Source organism: Aspergillus steynii (genome assembly GCF_002849105.1).
Source record: "Aspergillus steynii IBT 23096 chromosome Unknown P170scaffold_3, whole genome shotgun sequence".
Taxonomy (NCBI): Eukaryota; Fungi; Ascomycota; class Eurotiomycetes; order Eurotiales; family Aspergillaceae; genus Aspergillus; species Aspergillus steynii.
In genome coordinates this window covers 1,162,528-1,174,669 of record NW_020194400.1, presented here as the reverse complement: position 1 = coordinate 1,174,669, position 12,142 = coordinate 1,162,528, and the positions used below count along the sequence as shown (strand labels likewise).

The following is a 12,142-nucleotide window of genomic DNA, read 5'->3' as shown; positions in this document are numbered from 1 at the left end:
AACACTGGGGGGAGAGGCGTGAAACGGGGGGTGTTGTTTTGGGCGATTTCGCGATTATTTTAGGCGAGGAGAAAAGGCCCCACGGTTGGGGTAGAAGGAGACAACTTCAGGCCGAGAGGCGAGAGGGTTATCGAGAAGGTGGAATCAACCCCAATTGACAGCGCTCGAGACAAAGGGGGGAGGAGAGCGGCGAAGAGATGAAGTCGCGTTCAGATCGGAGAAGATTGGAAGTTCCGTGCCGTCAACAAGGAGCTTGGGCCACTTCTCTATACTTCTCGACCGTCAACAATCGCCAATGGACCACCAATCTGAGTGAAATTATAATAGTGATATTTCTCAGGATATTATATAGTCCTTCTATACAGGTTGCTCATTTAAAGGAAGTTCAAGCCCTCCCTTCAAGTTATACGGAATAGTGCGCGGTGTGTTCCACCTAAGAGTAAAACCAATTCTCTCCCAACCAACTCGTTGAAACCGTCCATAGAGAACTAATCCAGAAACCCCATCTCATCCGACATAACCTGATCCAGCGTACGATGTTTCTTCCCGGCCCCAATCACAGGTGGCCAAGTCAACATCTGAGACCTCAGGGTCTCCGCGCGCTCTACGGCGGCCGCAACGTCCCTACAAAGAACAGGGGAAAACGCATAAGAACAAGATCCTACTTTCTCGGGATGGGGCAAGCATACTGGTATCGGCTAGCAACGACGTATCCTTGTTTCTGGAGCTCGTGCGCCAGATCTTCCTGATGGTTGTCCTTTAGGGTCGGATTGGGAACCACCACCAAGGGGATACCAAGGCGTAATGCCCCGAGAATACTGCCCGATCCTGTTTCGGATGAGTATAGATTAGTTTTGTTCTTTTTATTATTGTTTTTTACTCGAGTACGATTCTTGCGCCGGGTCCCCCCGAAGCATAGATATAAGTGCAGAGGGTTCCAGGCCACAGGCCACACAAGACTTTCTTTACCTGCATGGCTGATGATCATTCCGCCGCTGCGGTTCTCGGATGAGCTGCATTGTGTCAATCCCATTTCCCTGTCTAGACCTTCGTGGTTGAAATCGAAGCCGCTGATCGTAATGCCGTGGCGATTGGGCGTTTTGCCTAGGTATTCCTCGAAGAGAGATCGGCCGTCCTTGCCATACTGGACGAGCAGATGCGTATATCCCGACTGATACAGAGCGTCCAAAAAGGGCTGGCCCAACACGGCTTGCAGGAGTAGATGGAACGACGCCGTGGCGCCCACCGTGACGAAGCACAGTTTATCGGGTTGGCTTGCGGCCATCGTCGGGAGGACCAGGGGGGGTTATGTCTGATACGAAGATGCGAAGGAGCTCTCACTCCCGAAGCGAGGATGTAGAAGAATAAGAGGAAGCCAGAGCATATTTGGCAGGCAGCGATGAAGACGAAGACGACGAGGGTCGACAGACTCCAGGACAAGGCGACGGGGACGCCGCCTTCCCGAAGGGGCTTAGCGGCCAGCGAAGTTCGCAGCCGCAGAAAAACATCGCCGCGATAAACGTTTCTCGTCCGGCTGTCTCCAGGATCTCTTCCCGCCTTTGCACCTCCCCTCCTCCCTCCATCTCTCCCACTCTCCTCACAATGGCCTTAGCAGCTCGGTCCGTGGGCCGTTCGGCCCTCTCGCTAACCCGACGAGGCCCAATTGCCATCCCCATCCGGTCCTTCTCCGCCACGCCGTCGACTTTCCGGACCAAGGTCTCATCTCCGAAATCGTCCTTCGTGGACGACTTGCCGACCATGCCGGAGTACTCGCCAGAACTACTGAACCAGGAGGAGCGGTCGATGTACGACATGCTGTCGCCCGAAGAGCGGGCCCAGTTCGACGCCGAGAACCGACGCATCGTGGCCGATTTCAACGACCCCGAGAAGCGAGCGACGGCGCTCGCCGAGCTCAACCGGGAGGTCGCCAACCTGGAACGGGGCGGGCTTCGATTCGACGACATCCGCGAGAAGAAGCGCGGCTTCTGGGCTGAGGAGGAAGACGACGAGTTCGGTCTGGTCGAGGACGCCGACGACGAGTTCCGCGAGGACGAAATGACCTCCATGGCCCATGCCGAGGTCGAATTGCACCGCGACATCAGAGAATGGACTCGTATTGCCGCTTGGGATATGCCGCTCTTGAGCCGTATGAAACCTTCCACTCCTTCCCCCCTCGCTACGTTATCCCGCTTGTGCTAACCTGTCCGCCGTGACGTTTAGAACTGGCCCGCCCCTTCACTCTTCCCCCCGACACCCACATCCTTCGATTCCGCTACACCTCGTACATGGGTGAGCAGCACCCTGCCGAAAACAAGGTAGTCATGGAAGTCAGCACCAAGGATCTGGCGCCTAAGTACCTCTCCGCGGAGCAGCTGCAGACGCTCCTCAAGCTCGTCGGCCCGCGATACAACCCCAACTCCGAGATCATCCGCATGTCGTGCGAGAAGTTCACCACCAAGGCCCAGAACAAGCGGTACCTCGGCGACCTCATCAACACGCTGATCAAGGAGGCCAAGGAGGGCGACTCCTTCCGCGACGTGCCCCTCGACCTTCGCCACCAGAAGCCCCAGCGCAAGCTCCGCTTCCCCGACTCGTGGAACATGACCGAGCAGCGCAAGAAGCAGCTCGAGGCCCGGCGCGCGGAGCGCCTGCATCTGGAGCAGGAGAGGCACGGCCTGGTGGATGGCAAGTTGGTGATCGCCGAGGCGGTTCGGAACTTGCCGTCGTTGAACCCGGCCTTGAACGCGAAGGCGACGCACGAGCGAGAGAGAGTTGCCGTTCGGGCTGGGGGCAAGAGGCGCTGATATCGAGGATTGGACAGCATGAGGGACTTGGAGCGAGGGAAACTGTACACTTGATGTGAGGTGTTTCCGTGGGGAATTTCTATTTCTTTTATTGTGTTTTTTTGTACCTCAAAATATCAGGGGCGGCGCACATTCTGCAAGGTCATGTTAGACTTATGTATCTCAATGTATATTATATTCCTTACCATTCTTCATACATATACGCGCTGGTCTTGGATAGGTCTTAATTTTCCTGGAAAGAGGTTGTTGCTATTGAAGATACCTATGCTGAAAGTCCAAGTTGATGTCCCATCATAAACAACAAACCAAATCCATTTTGTACCAGATCCATCACCATCCCCGACCTTTTTTTTTTTGTTCTTTTCTGATTTTAACCCTGGAGTATTTATTTGACAAGCAAATATACCCTTGAAGAAAAACTCGATAATATACACTTCTTACATCATAATTAAAAAGAACGAAAGACAGAAGGAAAGAAAGCCCCACTAACACAAGATAAAATCCACGAAAGAAAGAAGACAAAAGATCAAGAGAGAGACTCATTGACCATTGCCACAGAAATAACCGTTGCGAGGAAGAAACTAGACAGGTCTATCCAGTTCAGATTGCACAGTCATTGTATTTCTAACCTTCGTATCAGTGAAGACCACATCATATCCTTGGTGAGTGTGTTTTTCATCCAACAAAGTCGATAAGAGACACGAGAGAACGGAAGGATTTTTTTTCTTGTTTTTTGCTTTTGGTTTTGTTTGAACTTTGAAAAAGAAAGTCGTTTCGTCATTTTGCTCGTTCATTGTAAACCCGTCCACCCCATTCATAAACATTTGCCGGCTTCACAGGGCGGTATATTTAGGCGAGGGTTGTCGTGATTCGGTTTATCATATCATCAAGAGCCGAGGAAGCTTGGGGTCCTCATGGGCGAAGTCGTAAATAAAATTCAAAGGTAACAAGATGGTAAATAAAAAGGGGAGAGAACGAAAGAACAGCGATTAGGAAGGGTGTCTGGTGTGCTGTGATCACGGATCGACATGATACAGAATACTCGCTCTCACTTTCCATGTCCGGTGTTGAGCTTGAAGAAGTCGGTGGATATCATGGGCTTCTTCTGCTGAGCTCTCTTGCTTCCAATAGGGCTCGGCATGAGGCCGTGATCTTTGTCGCCGGCCTGAGGCTGGATAACCTTGGGACTGCGCTCAGACACGTGAGACGAGGAGGAGGAATGCGCAGACGGAGAGACACCACGATTAGGAGCCTCGGTAGCAGGGCCAGTGATGGAACTTGCGAACTGAGAGCCAGTGCTATCCTTGGGAAGGGAAGAAGTGCCGCTTGGACCCGCAGCGACCAAGGGGTTAATGTTTTTGTAAGTGTCATAATCCGGACTGTCAAATCTAGCCTCAGGTCCGGTAAGCTGAGGACGAGGCTGATACAGGCGGCGAGACCTCTGCGCCTTCCTTGAACGATTCTGACCGGAAGTCACATCAAAGGGATTAGGCAAGAATTCGGGGTTGGGCATGAGAGCCTGCATGTTACGGATGAAGTCCTCATGCTGGGCCCTATCGAGAGATTCGGGGTCATCTCGAGCAGTGGGATAAGTCAATGCGCCAACACCCGGACCCATGGCGTTCAGAGACGGATATTCCGGCAGAGGTTCAAATGTCAAAAGGTCATGCCTTTTAGCGGCCGAGGTATACTGACTTCCGTGCTTGCCTGACTGCTTCTGGTGACTCGTGACTTTCGGGGAGTTACTGGTTGAGAAGCCAGAGCGCGGAGCAGGAACCACCATCGAGCTCTGCTGTGAAGTGGTATAGCTCGGACTCTTCTGCTTTGGACCTTTCTCCACGTCGGAAGTATCAACCGCCCCGTTCAGATCCAAATGTGACGGATATTGAATTGACTTCACGCCGGTGCGGTCCGGTACATCCTCTTTCCAATGCTGTCCATGGCTACCAGCTTGGGCCCGTGGGTGACCATGCCCGCCGCCTGGGATAAGACTCGGGATGTTGTACTTCTCACGGAACCAACGAGGGATATCGCGCAGACCCAGCTTCTCTAAGGTGGCTAAGTCCCTGGGCATTTCATGCTTGTAAAGGCATCCTGCAGAGCCAAAGTCAGCTGATTGACGGTCGTCTCAGTTTGTGTATCAACTGCACCAGATCTTACCCTGTTGCTGGTAGTCGCATTCACCATGTCTGATCCAATAAGAGCAGAACTCTTTCTTGGTCAAAGGATTGCCCTGGAATCCGAAGAACGGTGAAACATGTCAGCCGCGACTCGATTTAAGCTCGCACAAAGCCAATTTCACTTACCTGTCTCAAACCACCACCACTCGAGCCACCGTTTCCGCTAGGGACCAGCCAGTTGCTGCTCGTAGGGTTGTTCATGGTCCAGTTCTGAGGCGCCCCGTGCTGGAGCATATTGTTCACGGCCAGGCGCTGGGAAGCGGGAACAGTCTCATCAGAAGCGAGGCGCAAGAGTGCGTTCTGCAAATCAAAGTCTCTGGAGCGATGACCGTTCGCACTGGTTGGCGAAGTACGAGTCGCAACTGCAGTCGTACTCTCAACAACGTATGATTGAGGCCTTGAGCCCACAGTTCCCAAGCTGGTCATTCCTTGAGTCTCATTAGAAGACAGAGTACGAGGAGCTCCGCGAATAGAAATATGGGGAGGCAGCTCGTCGACGGCGATCAGCGGGGTGAGAGTGCCATTAGGGCGGGTGCAAAAGAACTGAGGGCGCATCGAAGAAGACATGTTTCAGTTTCTCTGAGGAAGAAATGGTAAAAAACACTTTCAAGAGCTGGAGTAAAAAGAATTGATGAACAGGGTGACAGAGAGTATATCAAAGTTAAACGGTGTCAAAGGTGGGAGATACGGAGTTGGAGGATGTCGTCAGGGGATGTAACAGGGGACAGGGAGGTGGGTGAGAAAGAAGAGAGGATGCAAGAAGAAGGGCGCGAGCGGAATAAAAGGAGGAGGAAGATGAGCGAGTGGAAGATTCTGTTGGCACGAAGCAGGGTCTGAGGCAGTGAATTGAAGAGATGGGATTAGGTAGAAAGTGACCGCAACATTCACTGGGAGCCAGTGGGGGGTCGCAGGGCGATGCAATGTGAACCGTTGGTGATTAGGGACTAGACTATAAGCAGCAGGCAGATATATAAGATTCCAAAGGCATGCAAAGCAAAGCAAAGCCAGTGCTATGCGAACAAGCAAGTAGACCAGCCAGCAAGCGAGGAAATACCAGAAGATCATCCAATGTAGTACGCTGAACAGAGATGAAAGAAATGGAACACCCCGGAAAGAAGACAACAATCTAATAGCATGGACTATAGCATTAAGAGACGAAAAAGAAAAACGAATTTTAAAGGAAAACTCCGAAGAATGAAAAAAGACAAGAGAGAAAGGAAAAGAGAACGGGGCGTATAAGAAGGGGAACGGCAGAAAACCACAGAGACAACCGGGAGGAAAGAAAGAAAAGAAAGGCACACACCGCGAGAGCAGGCGCGCCGTATAAGAAGCAGCAAGTGTTTGTCCAGTCTGGATGTACAACCTTCTGCTCGGATGGCTGCAGCCTTCCTTTCTTTCCCTTGTTGGTCCTTTCCCGTCTCCGGATTGCTGGCCTGGTCCGTTTTGCCCCCTAGATTTTTCTCTTGGTGCCGTTTCCCGTTTACGTTCGTCCTTTCTTGCTGTAGAATCCATGGTGGTTTCCATTCCCCGTGCTCAGTGTATATCCTACCGGTCCTCCTTTCCCCCTTTCTCGAGAAATCCTCGAGTTCTTGTGATGACGTCGAGAGAGACCTGTAACACCCTAAGGTTCCCGACGCTTCGACCCTTTTCATTTTGGACCATAGAGGATTCGTCTCCGGATGGACAGCCTAGGCCTAGACGGTTGAATGCGTCTCTTCCAAACGGCGTTCCAGCTTATGCCTGGTCTTGGTCAGCAGAAAACAAGGAACACAAACGGAGGTGTCTGGCGTATCTGGCATTGCCCCAGTCCCTCCCCCGATGAATATTGATTGTTGAGCACCTGTACCTACGGAGGGGTTGTCTAGAGGAGAGAGCGGCCTTCGGGGATCCCGTCGTCATCACGAGGGCTCATGTGACTCTGGAGATCGAACTTCGATTATCGGAGAATTATGTATGTACAGCGCCTCAGTTATGCTTTTGACCCCGTCCATGCCCCCAAAACACCAGAATTAAAAAAAAAGAAAGAAACTAAAAGCAAGATTACCACCGCACCGTCCCAATCCTGCCCCCCAGAAAAGGTCCATGACTCCTAGAATTCCCCAGCTAGAAACGGCGATCGATCGGATTTCCCCCGAGAGGCAGCTGGGCCGACGGTCCCATCGATTGCAAGCCTTGAGCTGCTACTAAGCGCGGATCGTTGGCAGCAGGAATGGGGCTCGCAGTGCCCGGAGTGCCTGGAGTCCCAGGCGTCCCGGGATTGGCGAGGGCTAGAAGACTGGCGCGCTTTCTCTTCTGCTCAGCCACCAGATTCCCACGCACCCCGGTTAGATATTTCTTGGCCTGGCGGATAAGGTCGCGGTCCTCGTTGCTCTGCTTTAAAGCTTCCAACATCCGGACCACTTGGGTTTCAGACCTGATGTGAGGACAGGTGCGCGCATGTCCAAAATGAGCCAACCCACAAAGCCCGCAGTGCTCGACCCCGGCCAATTTCAAACGGCAGTAGCCAACCGGATGGATTTGGTTGCAGGCGAGGCACGATAGGCGGTTGTCCATATGGCCATCCAGGGCCGGTGGCACTGCGGGGTCTGGAACGGTTGTGACAGACACGCGTTTGAAAGGTTGCACTGTGGTTTCAGTTAGTCTATGCCATGCCACACCGGGAGAAGAGACAAGAATGGAATTTACCTTTGGGTTTCCTAGCCTCCCGCTCCATGGTATCCGAGTCGACCTCGGGGGAGGAATCCACGTCCGATTCTACAGCGTCTCCGGCAACGAATTCTCTGTCGCTTTCAGCATCGCGCAGGCGCCGCGGCTTCACGGGAGAAGGCTCTGCCGCCTCTGCCACCTCGTGGCTATAATCAACAGTGGTCCGTTTTCTCTTGCCGCGACCAAGGGTTTCCGTTTTACGTCGAGCTTCTTCGACGGCTGCCTGCTCACGCTCCTGAAGGATTTTCTCCCAGATGGTGGCGTTGGGCACGGGTTCCTCGGTATTCTGTAATTGATCGCTGAGATCGTTGGTGTCATTGGCCCAAACGCGAGCAAAACTGAATTGCGACTCGGCGCCCTTGCCTTCCTCGCCGGGCGATTGAGGGCGCGCTTGCTCCACCTGACTGCGATCAAGAAGTTTATCGACTGATTCAGAATCATACTGGATATCACGCGAGTCGTCGTCTTCGAACAGCGCCTGGGCTCCGTGCCGAAGAATGGACTCTAAATCGCGACCATCGTCATTCTCGGCATCCATGCGATCGATGAGAACGTGGTCCAGAACCATTTTATTCTTGCCAATCTGCATGATCTTCTCTTCGGCGCTTCCCCGAGTCATCAACTGAAAGACAAGCACCTTGTTTTTCTGACCAATACGGTGCGCGCGAGACAGTGCCTGCATGTCCTGGTGAGGGTTGAAGTCGGGGTCCATGATGATGACGGTGTCGGCCGTGGCCAGGTTGATTCCCACGCCTCCCGACCTCGTAGACAAGAGGAAAGCAAAATATTGCGAGCCCTCGGCATTGTACTCATCGATAACCTTTTGCTTCTCAAGAGATGACATCCGGCCGTCGAGACGACGATGCAAAAGCCCCAGTCCGTCAAGGAAATCTTCAACAAGATCGAGATTGTCCAAAAACTGGCTGAAAATCAAAACTCGGTGGCCACGTTTCTGGAGTTTGGGCAGCATCAGTTCCAACAGCTGAAGCTTTCCGGCTGCATCCACCAAGTGCCTGTGAGACACCTGCGCATTGGCACTGCGCTCCTCAATGGCCTTGCTGTAGATGAAAGGGTGACACAGGCATTTTCGCAGCTGCATGAGAATGTTGTTCAGATTATGACGCTCTGCTTGCTTCAGCGCCTGGTCGCCCTCATCCTCTCGTTGAAAGATGGTTTTGATTAATTTTGGGTCCTTTGCGAGAATGGATTTGTACAACTTTTTCTGAACCACCGTCATTGAGACTGGCACAATGATCTGTGCGACTGGCGGGAGAAAGGTGAGCACCTGCGCTTTGGTTCTTCGGAGGAAGAATGGCCGGATCATCTCATGGAGCTTGGGGATGTTCTCCTTCGAGAGAGTTCCAAATTCCTCTTCCAGCCTTTCGGCATCCTGAGTTGGATCGAGGAACTGGAGAAGGTTGAACAGTTCTCGAATGTTGTTTTGCAGAGGAGTGCCGGTAAGAAGGATTTTGAACGGGCATGAAATCCGCGATAAGGCGTCGTAAAGTTGACTTTTGTCGTTCTTCAATCGCTGGCCCTCGTCCACAATCAATCCACCCCAGGGGACTTTAGAGAGGACTCGGCGAGATGCATCATCGGTCATGGTCTCGTAAGACGTTATAACGACGTGACACCTGAGGTCGCTTTTCCCAGTGCTGCCAAACATTTCATACGTCTGAGAGAGTTTGCGCGAGAATGCGGATCCGTAGTAAGTCACTGCCCGGATAGAAGGCACCCATGTTTTGAGCTCCTTCCGCCAGTTTGGACAAGTGGAGTTGGGCACGACGACCAAAAATGGCCAGCATTTGTGGTCTTGTATAAGAGTTGCGAATAATCCAATGACCTGGATGGTTTTTCCGAGACCCATTTCATCGGCAAGAATGGCATTCTGCTGTTTAAACCACATGTAATACAGCCAGTTCATCCCGTCTTTTTGATAATCCATTATCTCGCCTCCAGTCATGATCTCCGGCTGAGTATCTCTCACGACGCTTGTTTTGAAGTCTTGCTTTCGAACATGAGCAAGATGTTTCTTGAGGGATTGCGTGTCGGGGGTGTGGATGTAGTCGCGGCGAACCCAGTCATTGTAAGCCGCTGTGAAATCATTCCATCGCTCGGTTTGGCTAGGATCTGGAGGCGAATCCCAGACTACATCCTCATACGGTAGGCCTTTGTACTTCACGTAGACCTTGGATACCTGATTTATCCGGGCCTTATCCGCATTTTCGGACCGATTGCGTGGGCCGTTAGTGGAGAATCGCACGTCGAAAACGATGTCAATCCGCATGAAGTCCTCGGGAATAGCCTCCTCGGTCGTCATGTACGGCGTCAGGCTTTTGTCGGATCTGAGGAATGCGCGGCGCATAGTGTGGCTCACGACCCCCCAGACCCAGGTGCCATCCATCCAGGTCGACTGACTATAGGGCTGGTCCTTCCATTTGATCAGGTAATCCTTGTCTGATTCCTCCAGGACATTTGCCGTGTAGCCAGGTAAGAGATTCTTCGGATCCGTTGGCCTCCAAGCGACCATTGCGCCGATCTCTCCGGGGATCGAGACACAGTCCTGGCACATTTCATCGGACGATGAAAGCAAGTGTTCGAAGTGAAAAGCTCGCTGACAAGAAGTGCAGCGAAAGAGCAGATTATCGACATTGTTCACGCGAGTCTCATTCACAGTAGTAATTGGGTCTTTCCCATCATTCTCCTGGCGAAGCTGCTGCTCTTGCTTTGGCGTTAATCGCTCCCTCAGTGGCTCGGCCATGTTTCCTTTACCCTCGCACGAGGTACATTGGCCTAAATGAGGATTGATAGAATCCTTTGAGTAAGCGACGCCCAGGCAACGGCGGCATTGCAAGAGGAAAAGTGTTTCCGATATTTTGGTGACTAGATGTTCCCGCGTTGATCTTGGGCCGAGACAAAGTTGGTGATAGGCACTGGTGCATCCCTGGCAGAATACAAGAGGGCCTTTGGCATTGTCATCTCCAGTCTCGCGACAAGTGTCGCATGAGTCCCGATGTTTGAGTCGGAAGGGATCATCTGATGGGACCGTATGAAAGATTTCCCTGGCACCGAAGAATTTCTGTTTTTTGGAGCCTCCTTCGTGTTCGGAGAACTCGTCTTCGTATCTATCGCGCAGGTTCTCCCGTGCGCTCTTTCGCTGACGAGTTGAAAATCGAGTTCCCTTTGCGCCCGAATCATAACTGTCGGCATCTGAATCTTCCAAGTATATGGCACGGCGGCCTCTTCCCAATCGACGCTGCCTGCCAGTTTTCCTGGATGGTCTCCGGGATGATGCGAAGACATCATCGGTAGAGTCAACCGAACGACTCATCCTGTCGCTGCCACCACCGTCAAAGTAATCTGTAAATCTGGTATTCCTTAGCCGAGTAGAGCGGCGACCTCGCCCTAGAGGTTGCGAATCAGAGGATTCGTCGTCGTCTTCTTCCTCCTCCTCCTCTTCTGTAGATGAAGGAGTCAAGCTGCGCCGTCCGGTAAGTTGAAAATCAATCAGAGCTTCTTGTCCGTTGGTGAGTGATTCGAGTTGCGATGATGAAAACTATGAGCCAAGTAGTTAGGATAAGTGAAGGTCGAAGTGAGAGTAGGGTAAGGTCAGTAACCAACCGTCTCGGTCTCTCCGCTCCGCAACTTGACTTTATAAATCTCATTTGTAGAGTCCGTTTCACTGATCACACAGCGGACTTCAAAGTGACCAGGCAGAAACTCGTATTCGTGGGTGTCGGCAAGGAAAGGAATCTCGATCTGGGGCAATTGGGTGGCTTGAGGTATGTGATCAGCTGTTTCAGCTCTGGCAGACTGAGCTGCAGTTGATCCACCAGCGTTGTCAAACTCAAGGCCTTCCATCGTTGGGGGTGTTTCGATCACAGCATGCTCGGGTACGGTGTCTTGGGTCAAGTCACATTCTGCCGGATCTTCTGTCGAGGAATTCCCGAAAAGAGCGTGTGAAGCCAAAGCCTGTTGAGCCAATGCATATTCCGGCAGGGCATCCTCGTTCTGGGGAGGAGACTGGGGCTCAGCGCCGGAAGTGGTGCTATTAAATTGAGCTAGGAGCTGAGCGACAATTTCGTCGTTCATCTGGGTGGTCGATTCGTAGTCCATTTTGGCCGGTTTCAATGAAAGAAATTAAGAAAGAAATGAGAGAAGCGATCAGCGCGTCCACGTGAAAGGAGAGGAGCCCGCCATCAACACCGAACGATTGTGGGACAGAATTGGGGGGAGCAATTCGAGACGGCGTGGACAGGAGCAGGAGGGAGATAAATTGCGGGCAAGCGTCATATTGCGCCGATCAAAACGCGCCGTCGCGCGCCAGACTGCAGCGGAACAACGTTCTCCCGGATGGTTATCTTATCGGCGGCGGAAAAAACATCGTCTTTTCTGCGGTGATTGACGACTGTCGCTGGTGGCCATTCTTCTGTGGCTGCTTCCATTTCGCCG

At 52.3% G+C, this 12,142-nt stretch overlaps 4 protein-coding genes across 4 annotated transcripts; 1 reads left to right on the top strand and 3 right to left on the bottom strand.

The window, feature by feature from the left end:
* Nucleotides 1–312: 312 nt before the first annotated feature.
* On the bottom strand, nt 313–1,391 carry alg13 (N-acetylglucosaminyldiphosphodolichol N-acetylglucosaminyltransferase catalytic subunit ALG13). The gene is made up of 3 exons (XM_024848948.1): nt 970–1,391; nt 690–828; nt 313–624 (listed from the first exon to the last, which is right to left on the bottom strand). The coding sequence occupies exons 1-3, from the start codon at nt 1,283–1,285 to the stop codon at nt 489–491; spliced, it is 591 nt and encodes a 196-aa protein (XP_024705591.1). The 5' UTR covers nt 1,286–1,391; the 3' UTR covers nt 313–488.
* Nucleotides 1,392–1,540: 149 nt separating this feature from the next.
* On the top strand, nt 1,541–3,024 carry P170DRAFT_463531 (mitochondrial 37S ribosomal protein mS35). The gene is made up of 2 exons (XM_024852175.1): nt 1,541–2,146; nt 2,221–3,024. The coding sequence occupies exons 1-2, from the start codon at nt 1,603–1,605 to the stop codon at nt 2,802–2,804; spliced, it is 1,128 nt and encodes a 375-aa protein (XP_024705590.1). The 5' UTR covers nt 1,541–1,602; the 3' UTR covers nt 2,805–3,024.
* An 828-nt stretch (nt 3,025–3,852) lies between these two features.
* P170DRAFT_508491 (uncharacterized protein) lies at nt 3,853–5,551 on the bottom strand (the record flags this gene model as incomplete). Its single annotated transcript, XM_024854581.1, has 3 exons — nt 3,853–4,898; nt 4,965–5,037; nt 5,111–5,551. The coding sequence occupies 3 exons, from the start codon at nt 5,549–5,551 to the stop codon at nt 3,853–3,855; spliced, it is 1,560 nt and encodes a 519-aa protein (XP_024705589.1).
* A 1,402-nt stretch (nt 5,552–6,953) lies between these two features.
* P170DRAFT_435486 (putative chromatin remodeling complex subunit (Chd3)) lies at nt 6,954–11,933 on the bottom strand. The gene is made up of 3 exons (XM_024848947.1): nt 11,312–11,933; nt 7,670–11,246; nt 6,954–7,608 (listed from the first exon to the last, which is right to left on the bottom strand). The coding sequence occupies exons 1-3, from the start codon at nt 11,804–11,806 to the stop codon at nt 7,088–7,090; spliced, it is 4,593 nt and encodes a 1,530-aa protein (XP_024705588.1). The 5' UTR covers nt 11,807–11,933; the 3' UTR covers nt 6,954–7,087.
* Between the last annotated feature and the right edge of the window lie 209 nt (nt 11,934–12,142).

Coding starts and splice junctions, on each gene's coding strand:
- alg13 (XM_024848948.1), bottom strand. CDS start 1,285: ATGGCCGCAAGCCAACCCGATAAACTGTGCTTCGTCACGGTGGGCGCC. Junction 829..969: donor AATGATCATCAGCCATGCAG/GTAAAGAAAGTC, acceptor CATCCGAAACAG/GATCGGGCAGTATTCTCGGG. Junction 625..689: donor GTCGTTGCTAGCCGATACCA/GTATGCTTGCCC, acceptor TGTTCTTTGTAG/GGACGTTGCGGCCGCCGTAG.
- P170DRAFT_463531 (XM_024852175.1), top strand. CDS start 1,603: ATGGCCTTAGCAGCTCGGTCCGTGGGCCGTTCGGCCCTCTCGCTAACC. Junction 2,147..2,220: donor GGATATGCCGCTCTTGAGCC/GTATGAAACCTT, acceptor CGTGACGTTTAG/AACTGGCCCGCCCCTTCACT.
- P170DRAFT_435486 (XM_024848947.1), bottom strand. CDS start 11,806: ATGGACTACGAATCGACCACCCAGATGAACGACGAAATTGTCGCTCAG. Junction 11,247..11,311: donor GGAGCGGAGAGACCGAGACG/GTTGGTTACTGA, acceptor CTTGGCTCATAG/TTTTCATCATCGCAACTCGA. Junction 7,609..7,669: donor GGAGGCTAGGAAACCCAAAG/GTAAATTCCATT, acceptor CTGAAACCACAG/TGCAACCTTTCAAACGCGTG.